Source organism: Perognathus longimembris, chromosome 5, assembly GCF_023159225.1.
Source record: "Perognathus longimembris pacificus isolate PPM17 chromosome 5, ASM2315922v1, whole genome shotgun sequence".
Taxonomy (NCBI): Eukaryota; Metazoa; Chordata; class Mammalia; order Rodentia; family Heteromyidae; genus Perognathus; species Perognathus longimembris.
This window is the reverse complement of record NC_063165.1, coordinates 40,043,883-40,060,932: the sequence shown is the minus strand read 5'-3', so window position 1 is coordinate 40,060,932 and position 17,050 is coordinate 40,043,883. Positions and strand designations below refer to the sequence as shown.

General features: G+C 38.1%; 1 protein-coding gene across 1 annotated transcript; it reads right to left on the bottom strand.

Moving 5' to 3' along the window:
- Positions 1–5,364: 5,364 nt before the first annotated feature.
- Abhd10 (abhydrolase domain containing 10, depalmitoylase) lies at positions 5,365–15,768 on the bottom strand. Its single transcript, XM_048346589.1, has 5 exons — positions 15,580–15,768; positions 13,976–14,159; positions 8,522–8,633; positions 8,017–8,154; positions 5,365–5,985 (listed from the first exon to the last, which is right to left on the bottom strand). The coding sequence occupies exons 1-5, from the start codon at positions 15,722–15,724 to the stop codon at positions 5,641–5,643; spliced, it is 924 nt and encodes a 307-aa protein (XP_048202546.1). The 5' UTR covers positions 15,725–15,768; the 3' UTR covers positions 5,365–5,640.
- Between the last annotated feature and the right edge of the window lie 1,282 nt (positions 15,769–17,050).

The following is a 17,050-nucleotide window of genomic DNA, read 5'->3' as shown; positions in this document are numbered from 1 at the left end:
ACAGCTGACTAATGCAGGTCTTGCTTGATACAGCATGGAATCTCAGTTGACATTCTGAGGATGCAGACTTGGGGCTTGGAAGGAGAGTTGGGAGCAGGGGGATATTCGGCAGAATTATGGAAGTCACTAGTGAGTCTTGGGTAGCAGCATAAGACTCTGACTTGGCACTCAGAACAGAGGTTCGTGCCCAAAGCCATGCATCTTTAGCTCCATTCTGTTATAACAGAATAGCTGGTATGCTACAAGTGAATGAGTGAGCCAATGGTTATGCAGCAGATAGTGGCAAATAGGGGCCACAAGGATTTTAGAGGAAGCCTTTAGAGAAAAACTGCTGTGTATAATGGAGGTGGGGAGTTGTAAAGATGCAGACTGGGTAAACTTGAGTTTACTAAGTGCCTGTTATCATGACAATTAGTTTCAACTATTTCTTGGGGTGGGAGCAGTATAACTCTGCATTTGTTAGATGTTACTGATGAGGCAAGCTTCTAGCCCTAAATTTTTTTTCCAAAGGTCTATGTTTGTGAGATGGGGAAATGAGATGGAACATGGTAACTGATCTAGTAGAAAAGTTACACTTATAAACAATAAATGTCAACCTGTCATGATAAACCTGGAGGAAAAGGTTAAGGAATTCAGGAAAACATCTGTGATTACTTTATTGAAAAATAAATTGTTGTCTGTCAGGTAGATGGGTGAACCAGAAAGGCTGTGGGTTATTATTGGCAATAACAGCTTATTTGAACATATCAGCAAAGCATAGGCCAAAAGCAGAAAGACCCATGGGAAAAAGAAATGAAGCTGGAACATCAAGTTCAGATCATAAAGAAGTGTGCTTATAAAAGTCTATGGTTAAAAATTCAGGCTTAAGGATGTTATTAAATTCAGCCAGTATTAGTAACTGAATTACCTGAACATTATATTACAAAGGTTTAATACTAAAAGGTTATTTAAGGTTAAATATAAAGAGCAAATTGCTTTCCATTTTGCTGTTTCCCATTTACTTATGTTTTGAGGATAATTGGGCTAATGGTCTCTGTATGGAGTAAATACTATGCAATTGTGTGGTGCTGGGCATTTCTTCCCAGCTTAGTATTCACATGTTATGGAGTTTAAAACCAACCATGTTGGGAGGTATTTATGCCATGGACACTTGTAAGGGCTAATATGCACAGTTAAGCCTTCTTTCAGCCTTACATAGACATATACCATGCGTTCGAGATTTTCCATAGACCAAGAACTTCAGCTCTTACTTGAATAAAGGAGACAGTGACTCACAGTTTGACTTGGTAACAGAAGTAGTAGTGCTGGTGCCATTTATTGCAAAAGGATTCATAGATGGGATGGTATATAAAAGGGAAAGATAATAAGACTTGGATTTAACACACTTGGGAGGCCTTTGGTCTACTTGAGTTCACTAGACAGTTTTATGAGTCTGGCACTCAAAAGAGACATCTAGATGGCAGAGTCGACTTGAATCATCCCCATGCAGGTAGTAGTTAAAACCATAAATTGTGTACATGTTGTTCAAGGTAAATAAATAACATCATAAGACTGCTAGGGCCCAAACTCAAGAGAATACTATTATTACAAGTTGGGCAAGGAGAAGCCCTCAAAGCAGTTCATTGCATGTCAGGATGTCTGCAGATAAACTGTGGTCAAGGCAAAGCTTCTGACCTTTGAAAGGAGGATGGCAAACAAGCTGAGAGTTTCAGTGCAGTAAATTCTATCAAAAAGCTAAGGATACAATGCTGTGAGGGCACAAAGTGTGTACAAACTTCCTGGAGAAGGGGGAAAATTTTTTTTGTACCAGTCCTGTGGCTTGAAGTCATCAGGACCTGGGCATTATCCTTAAGCATTTTTTGCTTAAGGCCAGCACTCACCATTTGAGCCACAGCTACACTTGTGGTTTTTGCTGGTTAACTAGAGATAAAAGAGTCTCACACTTTCCTGCCAGGTCTGGCTTTGAACTGCAATTCTCAGATCTAAGCTTCCTGGGTAGCTAGGATTATAGGCGTGAACCACCAGTGCCAGGCTTGAACTGCTGTTTTTAGTAGAAGAAAGTTGGAAATATCAGCAAAAGTATGAAAACCCATGGGAAAGGAAAGAAAAAAGGTATCTTCCCTAAAATATACATTTGGTTTAATTTTTTTCTAGATATTCCAGAAATATACCAAAACATTTGATTTTTTTCATAATCAACTCATGCAGACTATAAGATTGTTCCTAAAGCTACTTTTAGATCAGAGATCCTAAAGTTACAGTTGGTCCTCTATAGCTACACATACTATAGCTGAGGGTCCAATTGCAGATCCAGATTAGGAAAAAACACAACAGTACTGAACATGTATAGGTTTTTCTCCCAGTCATTGTACCTAAAACATTGGGTATTACACATAATCTAGTGATAGCTAGAAGCATATTAGAGGATGTGCATTGGTTACATGCAAATACTATGCCATTTCACATAAGGAACTTGAGCATCTTCAGATTTTGGTATTGTCAGGGGACACAGTAACCAATCCCTCTGAAGTTATCTTGAAGTCATTGTAGCTAAATTTCACATACCTTTTCTTCTCCTGCAGAAAACAAGTTTCATTTTTATTTTTTATCTATTCCAAGTTCAATGAACATTTGACATATTTACTTGAGAGTTCCACAATTAAGTCTCACCAGTTTAATTTCATTTGAAATTTGTGATGCAACCTATACAGAGCTAAACTCTAAAACAGGTGTTATTAAGAACTGCTTTTCCTCTTCTTTAAAAGAAAAAAAAATCACTTTGGACATGTAAATGCATGCCATAGAACTAACGTATTCCAATTTGGGATTTTCATGTTAGGAAAAATCCAATCCAGTTTAGCTTTAGAAGCTCTATGCATTTTCTTGCTTACTCTTCCCCTTCCTGTAACACCAAATATTGTTCATCATCTCACACTGGGCTGTGCTCTACACATAATAAAATTCAAGCAAGCAAACACACACAAAAAAGGTAGTGTCTCTTATGTGTCCTAAATGTGTGATGTTTAATGCTTATTTCTATGATTTAAGTTTATATCACGCCACCTGACAGATGAGGAAAACGAGGTTCAGTGAAGTTAAGTAAATTGCTTAGTCACAGAGCTAGTAAATGGCAAGGCAGGATTCAATCCCAAACTCCAGTGTCCACCCTTAACTGCTGGGTCATACTGTCTCCATATACACCATGAATCTCCAATCTTACATTTTGGTTATGCTTAGCTCCAGAAAACTCATGAGCAGGAAGCCTTTGCTTTTATAATATTTATGCCTAGTAATATCTGGCAAAAACATGCCCTTAATGTACCCACAGATTACTCTTTTAGCTTGATTTATTATTTATTCAGGTGTAAAGGATAACTTCAAATTGTGGCTTAATTCTATCGTTAATACAGTTAATCTACATCCTCTAGATGTCCTATAGTTCAAAAATTAGCTAGGATTTGGGACTAGGCACTCTGCATACAGCTCTACTCAATGCTGACTTGTTATAGTGAAGGTCCACAAAGGAAAAAGGCAACACGGGGTAAAGTCCATGGAAACTCAGTGAACGCTTCCAAGAATCCTCTTCCAATGGAGTCACACAGGCTGAACTCAGTTCCCTCAACAATGGCCTGTAACCACACATCCAAAATGTTGTCTACCAAGGAAGCTTGCTAGCCAATGCCAAGGCTTTTAACTAGGGGCTGGCCAAATCCCTGGTGCCTACCAAAACTTTGAGCTCCCAGAAGAAAAGTATATATTTAGTACAAACCACATTTTGTACAATTGGACACCATTCTACAGATAGTGGAAGCTCCATGAAATCTAAGTTCTCAGGTAGCCAAGGGCCAACAAAATAAGTCCCTAAGGATAATAAGTCATCCTTCTATAACATTTTCTTGCATAAAAATTTTAACACCTTTTCTTCAATGCCTGTAAACACCTCAGTTCTAAAATTATTCTTTGAACCAGGTTTACTATCTGCTGGCTCTTTCATTAATGAGTTAAATAAATCTTTGACACATGCTCATTGTATATGAGTCATGTTGTCAATTTAATTAAAGTTTCACTTTGACATGGCCCAAGAAAGATAAATAAAATCCAGCTAAAACGGATACCTTAAAAAAAAAAAAAAAAACCAACTCAGTAATTCAAGGCCGTCCACTTAGAAAATTCATTTTTAGTTATTTTAAAAAAAGGGAGAAAGAAGTACCTTCAGTGGCATATGCCTGTAATCCTAGATACCTGGGTAGCAGAGACAGAACAGTAGTTCAAGGCCAGCTTGGACAAAAACAGGGAGACCTTATCTCAAAATACAAGCTGAATGTGGTGCATGCCTGTAATCTCAGCTACCCATGAGGCAGAGATAGGAAGACTGAAGTGAAAGTCCAGCCACAGGTAAGACTTCTCTGAAAACCAAACTAAAGCAAAAAATATTCAGGGTATGATTTAAGTGGTATAGCACTTAACTAGCAAGTGCTGCATTCAAAGCCAGGTACTGCCAACATAACACACACACACACACGATACACTTAATATTAGCTTTTCTATTTCCTTACTGAAACCCAGAAAGCCCTACAATTGAAGTGGTAGTCACTTGGATATTTGTACTTAAGCACACATTTGAAAAAAAAAATTCTGTAAGTAGGCAGTAACAAAGAAATGCCAATTTTCTCATTAGTCTTACTAATAATATAAAAAAAATCACATCATTAAGTAACTTTTCAGCCAGGAAATGTCTGTAATCTCCTCATTTGGGAGGATGAGGCAGGACGAATGCAAGTTTGAAGTCAGCCTGGTCTATATCAGTTAAAAGCGAACCAGATGATCACTGTGACGCCCTATTCCAAGGCAAAGGATGGCTGTATCACTTAAACAGATGATGTGTGTCAAAACATAAATATCTCCTCCATATCACTGTTAGAAGTTGTAAGTCTTTAATGAAGTAAAACCTTAATTTTAAGTTTTCATATGATATAGCCTTGTTTCAACTTTATTATTCTTCAGATTTTTTCTTTCTTTTTTTTTTTTTTTTTTTTTTTTTTTTTGCCAGTCCTGGGCCTTGAACTCAGGGCCTGCGCACTGTCCCTGGCTTCTTTTTGCTCAAGGCTAGCACTCTGCCACTTGAGCCACAGCGCCACTTCTGGCCGTTTTTTTCTGTATATGTGGTGCTGGGGAATCGAACCCAGGGCCTCATGTATACAAGGCAAGCACTCTTGCCACTAGGCCATATCCCCAGCCCCTCTTCAGATTTTTTCTACGCATTTCAAATTTACTTCAAAAAATTTCCCACTCGATTTTGTGAACTGATTTTTAAAGTCCAAAGTCATTCTGCTAATTTCCATACACAATAGTACCAAACAAAAAGAAAATAGTAAAGCTTTATTGTAATACTAAAGAGGAGAGAACACAATTAAAGGCTGACAAAGTTAACATATGAGTAAGATACACATGTCCTGACTTTAGAAAAAAAAGGAAATATTTTTAATGGAAATAAATATCAAAAATAGCAGGAAGGAGAAAATTTTCCCTACAGCAGCCATAGTAGCAGATACTGTCATCTCATTTCTATTACCTGTGCAAAGACATTATTAAATACATACTTTCTTCTGGATACATTACATACAAATTGAAAATGTGCTTCTATTGTGGCATGGTTGAGAGCTTATCAATTAAGTCATCAATTGTGTAAACAAGAAGTTGAATGTCTGCTTTTTCCTTCATTTCGTGATCACTATGCTTCCTGAGGATGACATCTACATCTGTGCTAAGTAGTCGATCAGCAACCTGCATGGACGTATGCCAAGGTATGATGTCATCCATCAAGCCATGGAGCAATCTTACAGGACAGTGCACTGGAATAGGGCTGTGTAACAAGCAGTGGTGCTCTGCTTCCTTAATGAAACTGTACTGAACATGATGAAAGCCTTCTTCATTGTATTTTGATGGCATGGACCATACACCTTTCATCTCAACTTCCTTTTGTACCTGTAGGGAAAATATGGGTGAAAACAGCAAAGCATGTATACATGGTAAACATATGATCATTTGTTTTATTTTGTTTTTCCCAGTACTGGTACTGGGGCTTGAACTCTGGCCCTGTATTCTGATAGGCTTAGATAGTCAAAAAGCAGTCCTTGATAAGAGGGCAGATATAATAAAAATACAATAATGGTAATTGTAAAAACTAAAATACTATGAGCAAGTTACTTAACACATACATCTCACAAGAGCCTGGCACTAAGACTATTATTCCATTTGTATAAACAAGGATATTGAGGTTTAGAGAAGTTATATATCATGCTACAGCTAGGAATCAAACAGATTTGTCTAATTTTATCATACAGCCTCTTAAATCAGGTGTTGCTTACTTAAAAGGGAAATGGAGAGAAAAGTACATTCATAAAACCAAATCTTAAGAGTAAAAGTTGTTAAAATTTCAAAGTAATAAAAAATTGAAGTATCTAAAATGGGTATAGGGTCACAGGAAAATCAAGTATAGAAATGAAAATAAAAAATATGACAAGGGTTGTTCATGCTCACATTCTTATATATTAAACATGTACAATTATTGCCATTTAGGCTCTTAGAAATGCTAAAAAGGTTTCTTCTGTTTGTTTTGGGTAATAGATATTTCAAATATATCCTGAAAACTGAACAGTAATACCATTTCTATATTTACTCCCTTAACAAGAAACATTACAGAACTAAGATCCTTTAAAAATTCCTGTTATTTAGATTAAAACATATTCTCATTTTTTCAATAAAAACTGTTTTTAGTAATCCAGTCAGAGAAAACATGGAAAATACAAAGTATGCTAAAAATTCCCCATATTCCTACTTTATGTAAGTAAGTTATTATCTCTAAATAGATAGACAGAAAGACAGACAGATAGATAGACAGACAGGCAGACAATTTTTTTCCCCCTGATCCTGGGGTGTGAACTCTGAGCCTGGGTGCTGCTATTACCCAAAGCTAGTACTCTACCACTGGAGCTGCAATATCACTTCCAGACTTTTTCTGTATTAGTTGGAGACAGGCGTTTCATAGACTTTCCTGCCCTATCTGGCTTTGAACCGTGATCCTCAGATCTCAGCCTCCTGAGTAGCTAGGATTACAGGCATGAGCCATCAGTGCCCAGCTCACTGATAGTCTGCTGATTTCTTTCCTTCTTGTATTTTTTTAAATTTTGGCTTTTATGTGCATGATATGTGAAATATATCACCTATTATACATTCATTTACAGGTTTTTATGCTGCTCTACTTATTTCTTTATCCATGTAGACAACATACTTAAATATTATCTAATCAAAGACTCTAAAAGACTAGTTATCTTTAATGGAGAAACTTTACTTCTACCATGATTAATTATCATAGGTACTTTTTATAAAGGCAAGAATTAGGAGTACCAAAAAAAAAAGCCAACTGTGTAAGCTAGAAATAACACATTTTATATCCTATATGTTAATTTTGATTGTCAGTATCTGCATGGAGGATCTCAAGTTACTTTTAGGCTGAAAAAATGAGTTTTACAAATGATTAGTCCACTCTAGCATGGTCATAAGAACAGGTACTATTGCCCAGATGCAACAAAGTGAGGATAAGAGGTACCAAAAAAGATCATGATGCATGATCCAAACAAGTATATGTAATTAAGGAAAATGTTGCTAATAAAGGAACTGTGAGACTGGGAATACAACCCTGAAGTAGCATACACAAGGCCTTGGGTTTGATCTCCAACACTATAAAACAAAACAAACAAAATTCTAAATAAATTACAAAGTATGGTTTCACTACTGTGGCTCAAATATTTCATAATAATTTGAAGGAATTGTGAAACAAAAAATACTAAAACCAGAGGCCAAACCTGAGCAATAACTAAACCTGAGCAATGAGCCTGCATCTCCCTCCCCCCCCAAAAATCAGCTAAGAGAACAGATAAACCATCATAACATGTCAAAGTAAAGCAGAATGATAGGTGACACATACTAGGATTGCCAAAGTAACTTGTGACTTACCTCAACAGGAAGTTGACGGAACTGGGTCACTAGGGCATCTGTAGCTGTAGCCACACCAATAAGAGCCACAACCTTTTCTGGCCGTGCAACTGCAGCATGAAGCATAAGCCATCCACCAAGGCTAGAACCAATTAGAATCTACAAACAAAAACATTATTTCAAAGAAAGAGTTTCTTTTTTGTGTGTAAAGTGAATGAGGAGCAAGCAAATATATGTACATTTTCCCTCTCTTTTATATCCATGTAGCTTGGACTTATAATATTTGACACAAGGTAAAATTTAACTATAATTGTTTTGTAAACTATCAGGTCTATAAAATACATAAATTCTGAAAATAAATATAATAGTATGTAAACTGCTGCCTGCTTTTCACTAGAAACAGAAAATGATAGAATTTTAACCATAACTTTAGCAAAATTGTTAAAACATGTAAATATTAAATATATTTTCATACCCAAAGCAATTATAATATTGGTTGAGTTAGTGATTATCAACAAAAAGTCACCTGCGGTCCTTTGGCTACATCATCAAGTATAGAAAGCACATCTTTTCTCCATTTACCCACAGTGCAGTCTTTTAAGTTACCATCTGAATTTCCAACTCCTGAATAGTCAAACCTGAAAAAAGGGGAAAATATGTACTTATATCTAAATCATTATTATTATTATTATTATTTGCCAGTCCTGGGGCTTGAACTCAGGGCCTGAGCACTGTCCGTGGCTTCTTTTTGCTCAAGGCTAGCACTCTACCACTTGAGCCACAGCACCACTTCTGGCTTTTTCTATAAATGTGGTACTGAGGAATCAAACCCAGGGCTTCATGTATATGAGGCCAGACCACTAGGCCATAATCCCAGCCCCTTATTATCTAAATCTTTATACAGATGTCTATGTGTTCACTTACTAAATTTTCTTTCAGGATAGTATACTTATTCTTATAGTACGTTTATTCTCAAAATACAGTAAAATATTAGTCAATGTGTATTTCAGCATTCTCTATTGGTTTATCTTTTCTAAGGACAGCTTTATTCAACTTTATCCAAGGACAGAACACTGCCTGCCCTATGCAATCACCACTGATTTCTCCTCACACCTCTGGTCTTTATACTTTGGTAAACCCAGCATCCTTTTGTTTTGGACACTGGGCAGTGCAATGCTCAAACTCTCAATCTCCGAGTCTCAGCCCCCCAGTCCTAGGATTACAGGCCAATATTGATATGTCTTTTTTTGTGTCTGCGGTGGTGGGGTGGGTGAGTTCTGGGGGTCTAGGGCTTATGTGCTGTCCCCTAGCTTCTTTTGCTCAAGACTAGTGCTCTACCACTGGAGCCAAAGCTCCACTTGTGGCTTTTTGGTGGTTAATTAGACGTAAGTGTCTCACAGACTTTTCTGCTTGGGCTGGGATCCTTTGATCTCAGCCTTATGAGTAGCTAGGATTAGAGAGAGAGAGAGATGAGCCACTGGTGCCTGGCTCTTAGGTCTCTGTCTAAGACCCAGACTATATCATAGTTGTCTAATTGTGTCCCCATGACTGACCCTTAATGGATCATAAATTGCTGGGTTTTCTTGGGCTTTCTTATCAATATGGTGTCACCTTTAACTGCTTCCTGTGCCATATAACACAAAATTTAATGCTTTAGCCTACTGTTTAAGAACATTGTCTTCTGTGCATCTCATATTGCTTTTTGATCAGAAGAAACAACTGCTACAGCCAAACTGATTAATTCGCATGTCTTAAAATAAGTTCTTTTCTTATATCTGTTTCATACTTTATCACCTTGTTTCCTTCACCTGAAATATTTCTCAGAGCTTTGTGCAAATCTAACTTTTTGGGAGAAAGACTTCCCAGGAGAGTTGAAAAAAAAAAATTCCCATGGAACTTCACAGCATTCATGTTATCAGTCACGGGCAATTCATGATATTTTGCTAAGACACAATAAAAGAGGGAAGGGAGAGAAAGAGGGAGGTGCAAGAAGGAGGAGAGAGACAAGAAATATGGGTAGAAAGGGGAGAAGGGGATATAGAGAAGGAGAGTAGACTGTGTATATTTATTTCGGGGAGACTATAAGAAAGGAAATAATATTATCGGGAAATAACATTATCTTACTTTTGTCTCTACATTCTTCATAGTAGCTAGGCTTGGAGGGTTCACACACTAAGGATTACAATATCCGATAAATGAATAAAATTAGAAGGTAAAAATTAAAAGAATTATTTTGTTTAAATATTGCTTTCTTATTTTACTAATAAATCCTTAAGTTATTAGTGTATATGAATATATGAACATAAATTAATATATTCTAATATGAACATAGTATATAAATGCTTCTTTAGACAGAGGGATTTTGTATGCTAGAAGGAAGAAATTATTTTTAGGTTAAAGTGATATTAGATCCTTGAGAAATAGAATAAGGCTGCCGTTAATAGTCTAAAAATCGGGGCTGGGGATATAGCCTAGTGGCAAGAGTGCCTGCCTCGGATACACGAGGCCCTAGGTTCGATTCCCCAGCACCACATATACAGAAAAAAAAAAAGAAGCGGCGCTGTGGCTCAAGTGGCAGAGTGCTAGCCTTGAGCAGGAAGAAGCCAGGGACAGTGCTCAGGCCCTGAGTCCAAGGCCCAGGACTGGCTAAAAAAAAAAAAAAAAAAAGTCTAAAAATCACAATCATTGTTTCTCCCTCAGTCCATACTACCTAGAAGACAGACAAAGGACAATAGAGAAGAAATCAGGTGATTTCTTTTCCTCCTCTTTGATGGGCAACTACTTATGACTAGTATAGCTGGCTTCCAAACAAAAAAATACAGAGTTTCTCCAAGAAGGAAAATACACATATACCTCAACTATATTGTGGGTTCTGTTCTATAGCACTGTAATAAAACAAGTATCACAACAGTCAGAAGAAATTTTTATTTATTTATTTATTTATTTATTTATTTATTTATTTATTTTTCGGGAATCTCAAGCACTGCTTAGTTTTGTGGTATGGGTGAGGGCGGTTTTGCTCTGTTTGGGCAAATGTGAAGGCAGGGGCAAAACCAGAGATTTCCCAACCACAGAGAACTGTTTCACAATTACTCTTGCATGTCATTTGAGAACCTTTGTCTGTAAAGTGCTACACACACACACACACACACCAGCAATTATCACAAAAAAGAGCTAGGGAAACATCTTGTGAGTAAACAACTATAGTTATTAAATATAGAAAGTGATAACAATGCTAATAATTACCAACAATTACCAATAATGGCAATAATTAAACATTTTTAACACATAGGTCTATTTTTATATCTATTTCCATATCCACATCTACATTAGACTTTTAAAAAGTGAATACATTAAGCCAGGCAACAGTGGCTCATGCCTGTAATCCTAGCTACTCAGGAGGCTGAGATCTGAGGATCATGGTTCGAAGCCTGCTTGGACAAAAAAGTCTGTGAGGCTCTTATCTCCAATTAACCACAAAAAGCTGGAAGTGGAGCTGTGGTTTAAGTGGTAGAGCCCTAGGCTTGTGCGCAAAAGCTCAGAGACAGGGCCCAGCCCCAGAGTTCAAGCCCTAGGACTTACAATAAATAATAAATAAAAATAAAGTTAATGTATCGTATGATATTTCTACCAGTACCTATGAGGATATCTGTTTCTCTATAGATCAGATATATAATTACGTGTTACTGCTTGTCTTTTTTTATTCTTTTTTAATTTATTTATTAATTGAACACAAATGTTTTGACAAGGTGTTGTGCAAAAAGGGTACAGTTACGTAGTAGGGAAGTGTATACATTTCTTGTGATAAAAAGAAATTTTTGTTTCCAATGAATAATAGTTATATTTATGCTACACTGAAGTCCACTAAGTATGCAATAGCATATGTCTACAAAAAGTACATATCTTCATTTAAAAAAATACACTATGGCCAAAAATGCTAATAGTGATCTAAGCTTCTGAAAACATGGTGCTGACAGACTTTGCTTGATTTTAGATTGCCAATTCTCAATTTGTTAAAAATTCAGTCTGTGTGAAGTGCAATAAAATGAGGTATGTCTGTATAAACTTAGTGATGCTAATGATTTATAAGTTAAATAGAACAGTTCACTCTTGCTAAATCTTATTCTAAAGACAGAAGATAAAAATCCAAACACATATAGAGCCTGGTACCAATGGCTTATGCCTATAATCCTACCTACTCAGGAAGATAAGACTGAAGGTATAAAGCCAGCCCAGGCACACAAATCAGAGACTATTACCTCCAAGTAACCAGCAAAAAACCAGAATTAGAAGTGTGAGTTAAGTGAGCTGAAGTGGTAGAATGCCAGCTATGAGAGAAAAAGCAAAACCAGAGATCAAGAGTTTCCAAGATTCTAAGTATAAGCCCCAGTACAAACACCAAGCACAGGCACACACAGGCATGCACATGCACACACACTTTTAAGACCTAAATAGTATCACTATTCTATTCTTACAACCTTTCCAAATAAGAAATAATTATCAAAGGACACTCTCCTTAAAACTGTGGTTATCTTCAGGAGCGCTAACAAAAATTACATTTTAGGCATAGCAACAGGATGTTAACAAACTATTTTAATATGACCATATGTATCATTTCTTGTGTAATAAACTAGTGATTTCATTGTCAAGCTCTACATTTCATAGTATAAGTCAGTATAAAAGTAAACAGAACAAGGCACCAATTATCTCATGCCTGTAATATTAACTTTTCAGAAGGCTGAGAGCCAGAGGATTGAGGCTTGAAACCAACTGAGGGAGAAAAGTCTGCAGGACTCCACCTCCAATTAACCTACAAAATGCAGAATGGAGGTGTGGCTCCAGTGTAGAGTACCAGCAATGAGTAAAATGAATGAGTGTGTGAAGCAGAGTTGACCTCTGATATGATGTGTGTGCATGCAAACACATGTACATACACACGCATACACACATTTTTTTTTTTTTTTGGCCAGTCCTGGGGCTTGGACTCAGGGCCTGAGCACTGTCCCTGGCTTCTTTTTGCTCAAGGCTAGCACTCTGCCACTTGAGCCACAGCGCCACTTCTGGCCATTTTCCGTATATGTGGTGCTGGGGAATCGAACCCAGGGCCTCATGTATATGAGGCAGGCACTCTTGCCACTAGGCCATATCCCCAGCCCCCAGTACTTAATTTTTTAAATTCCAAGGCCAATTCTTTCTCTATCCTGTCTATAGTGAGTATGAGTGTGTGTGTCTTACTACTACACTATTACTATACCCTACTGCCTTCTGGAAAATTACAACACTAAATAAATGGCTTGCAGTTAAACTTACTGAAGAAATAAATAAGTGGATTTACTTAAAATTATCAATAAAAAACATTAGGAACTGTAAAATTAAGTTTCAAACACAAACCTCTTATCCTTTATGCTTATATATTCAGGGGGGAGGAAGAACTTAGCAGAAATGTGAATTATACAACAGTAACTTTATGGTTTTCAAAAGTATTGGATTATCTTTAAATACTTTTTTTTTTGGCATGGTACTGGAGATTGAACCCAGGACCTCTGTGCATGCTAAACATACTCTACCATTGAACTATGCCCTCAACCCTAAATGCACATTTTAAAAGGGGATAAAGAGTGGTCAAATAAAGCCTGACAGCTCTAATGGGACCCACAACATAAGTGCAAGAGCTTATAACAAATCCAAGTAGCATATGTTTTTGTCACATATTTTATGTAAAGAACTTAGCTACCACTTGCTCCCTAACAATATCATTCACAGTATTGGGAACAATACTTGTTCCCAGTACTGACAATGTGGCACAAGGACTTTAAGATATTATAAAGTTTGCTTTTACAAAGACTCTAAACCATAAGAAGAGTACTTACAGACCATTAAAATAAATTAACCTATAAAAATGCTAGCATTTACTTCACCTGGCTAAGGCAGAAGTAATTCTTTATTGCAAGTCTAACTAGTATGGATGTATTTTTCCTACCTGATATAGGCGTGACCTACAGATTTGCAAAATTCCTCAATGGCCAATGCTTTTGTACCATTCATAGTAGAAAGATAACCAGGGATGAAGATAATTCCTGGTGTTTTGCCTTTTAAACTCTTATATGCCAGGTTTGGAAGGTCAGGTCGATTAAGGAAAGAAAGTGATGCCATTTTTCTGCAAGCTAAACAAAGTATACAAAACACATATTACACTTTGCAAACTGTTTTTGGAAAAACATACATTTTTAGTCTTAGCTTTCTTAACTCTCTGATATGAAAAAAGTATTTCCAACAGACACCGGTGGCTCATGATTTTAATCCTAGCTACTCAAGAGACCGAGATCTAAGAACTGCAGTTTGAACCCAGCCCAGGAAGAAAGATCTGCAAGACTCTTAACTTCAATTTTAACCAGCAAAAATCTGCAAGTGGAGGTGAAGCTCAAGTGGTAGAGTGCCAGCTTTGGGGTAGGGGTGGGGGGTAAAAGCTGAACAAGAGCTTAAGGTCTGAAGCTAAAGCCCCAGTACCAGCACCCATTTTAAAAAAAAATCAATTTGCCAGGAAAACCAAAACAGACTACATTAATATTCAGATTTATGTACAATAGTGTCAACCTTGTTGCCTTGTTTTGTGAGGTTGTCTTCCTTTTTTTAAAAAAATGTTTCAGGAATTTCATATCCCCTCCTTTTGGCGGGACTTGGGGAAACGAGTTTGCTCCTCCTTGGGGAAATTATTTCAAAGATGTGCTGACGCTTTTTACTACTGACTCCCACTCACCTATAAAATTACAAGCCGTGGTAATAGACTCTCATTATTCTATATCAACTGGGAAAGATCAGTGAGCAGTTGCTTTACAAATAACTTTTCATCGGTTGTAGTAGTATAACAGGAAACAAGGTCTCCTATTACCCTTCCAAGTACCAGGCACTTGACGGCTGCATGCCCAAAACACCCAAAAATAAAATCCAAAGAAAAACTTGGGTCCATATTTTAGTTTCCTTTGGAAAAGTAATGATAACAGGGTTGTGTTTTTTTTTTTTCGGTAGAAATTATTCATTCTGTAATTCTAGATACTGGGGGTAAAGGGAGTGAAAGGGAGTGGCGGTGGCTGAAAAGCCTCAAGAGGTAGTGGAATCAACAATTGGAGGGAGGCCTGAAAAACAGACACAGAAAGGGCCTGGGTGGTCGCTCCCGCGGAGTTTAAAGCCCAGGACCCCCAAGGCAGGGGCGGGGAGAGAAGCTGCAGGGATCACGCCCCGGGTTTCCTTCCTTAAGCCAGGCACAGGAAGGGCAAGGGGGCTGAAGGGGATGACCCAGCACAGGAACCACGCATCCTGACGTTTCCCTGGAGGGCATGGCTGCAGCAGCGGGAGGGCAAAGGGCAGAGGGCAGAGTGTAAGGCGCCACGAAGCGCCTGGGATTCCAAGAATACCTAAATTCGGCCTCATATAACTGTACAGGCGCACTAAACCAGGAGTCCTGAGAAAGAGAGGGAGAGGGGAATAAGCTTTTTTGAATGCAGCGCCCAAAGCACAGTACACGGGAACGGACGGACCACAGGGTGCGGGAATGAATGCCTCTCACTCCCGCAATGCGACACTAACCTGGGAGCCAAGAGGGCGCCCGCAGAGGCTTCTGTGCCAGTAGCGCGCCCAGGCTACCGTGGGGATCGAGACAGGCGAAGACCCGGCCCCAGCTCCGACAAGGGACCCAAGCCACAGCAGCCGCGGACAGGCCCACGCCCGCCATCTTCCCGGCAGCCCTTGCGTCTCTCACTGGGCGACGGAGGTGCAAGTCGCAAAGTTCCAAGAATGCGCATGCGTCGCTTGCTGGTAGGCGGGACTTGCTCCACTGCGTCACATTTCCAGTCGTGTGGAAGTGCGCGTGCGCTGCTTGCTGTGGCTTATGCGAGCCTTGTTTGTTCTTGGGTTGTTTTTCCTACTGTTTTGCTCCAGACAGGTTTGAATATATATATTTTTATTTTATGTTTTCCAATTATTATTAAGTAGTTGTGCAAAGGAGTAACAATTCTGGAAGGCAGGTTATGCGGACAATGCTTCTTGGTCAAGGTCACCTTTCTTTTCCTCTCAAGGGAGGCACCACATCCGATGGCCCTAGATGGGAAACCAGCTCATCCTCAGAAAGACCCTCCAACAGAAACACGAAATGCCAGGCTTGCTCAGTCCCGAGTCCAATGGCTCCCTGTTTCAACCTGTGGAAATACTTCCAAAATCTGACCTTTGCAAGATCTGACCTTCATATCTGGAGTGGAATCATGTGTTCACTCCCTCACTAATTTGTGTTCTGGTTGTTTATGTGTCTGACTACTGAATTCTGAGACTGTTCTGACTTTTGCTTCTTGCAATATGCAAAAAGTAAGTTTCAGGGGCTGGGAATATGGCCTAGTGGTAAAGTGCTCGCCTCGTATACATGAAGCCCTGGGTTCCATTCCTCCGCACCACACACATAGAAAAATCCAGAAGTGGCTCTGTGGCTCAAGTGGTAGAGTGCTAGCCTTGAGCAAAAAGAAGCCAGGGACAGTGCTCAGGCCTTGAGTTTAAGCTCCAGAACTGGCAAAAAAAAAAAGAAAGAAAAGAAAAGTAAGTTTCAGTAGGTAAATCATCTCAATAGAAAAAGAAAGCTGGGAAGATTATATAAAATTTAGAAGAATATTATGTAATCTGGGAATGAAAAGAGACGTAAAAACATTTGAAGTCCTCCAAAAATGTAAAAGAAAAAAATTACACTTGACTCTAAGAATTTAAACACTTTAATGGCAATAGATATTGTAAGACAAATGAGAACTAGGGAAAGTGCATGACATAACATAGATGCAGTAATTCTGTTCAGCTGACTCTTAGAAATAAGAAAAAATAATTCCAATAAAATTGACATGAAGTCTAATTTAAAAAAGTGAGTTAGAAAAACAACATGCCACTTTTTTCACTCACTGGACTGGCAAAAATTAAAAAGGGCAACTATTCTCCAGGATGAAGGAAAGCATCATTTGCATATGGCTGGCATTCACATATTGGCCATACTGATTAAAGTTACAATATGCATTATTTCCCCGAT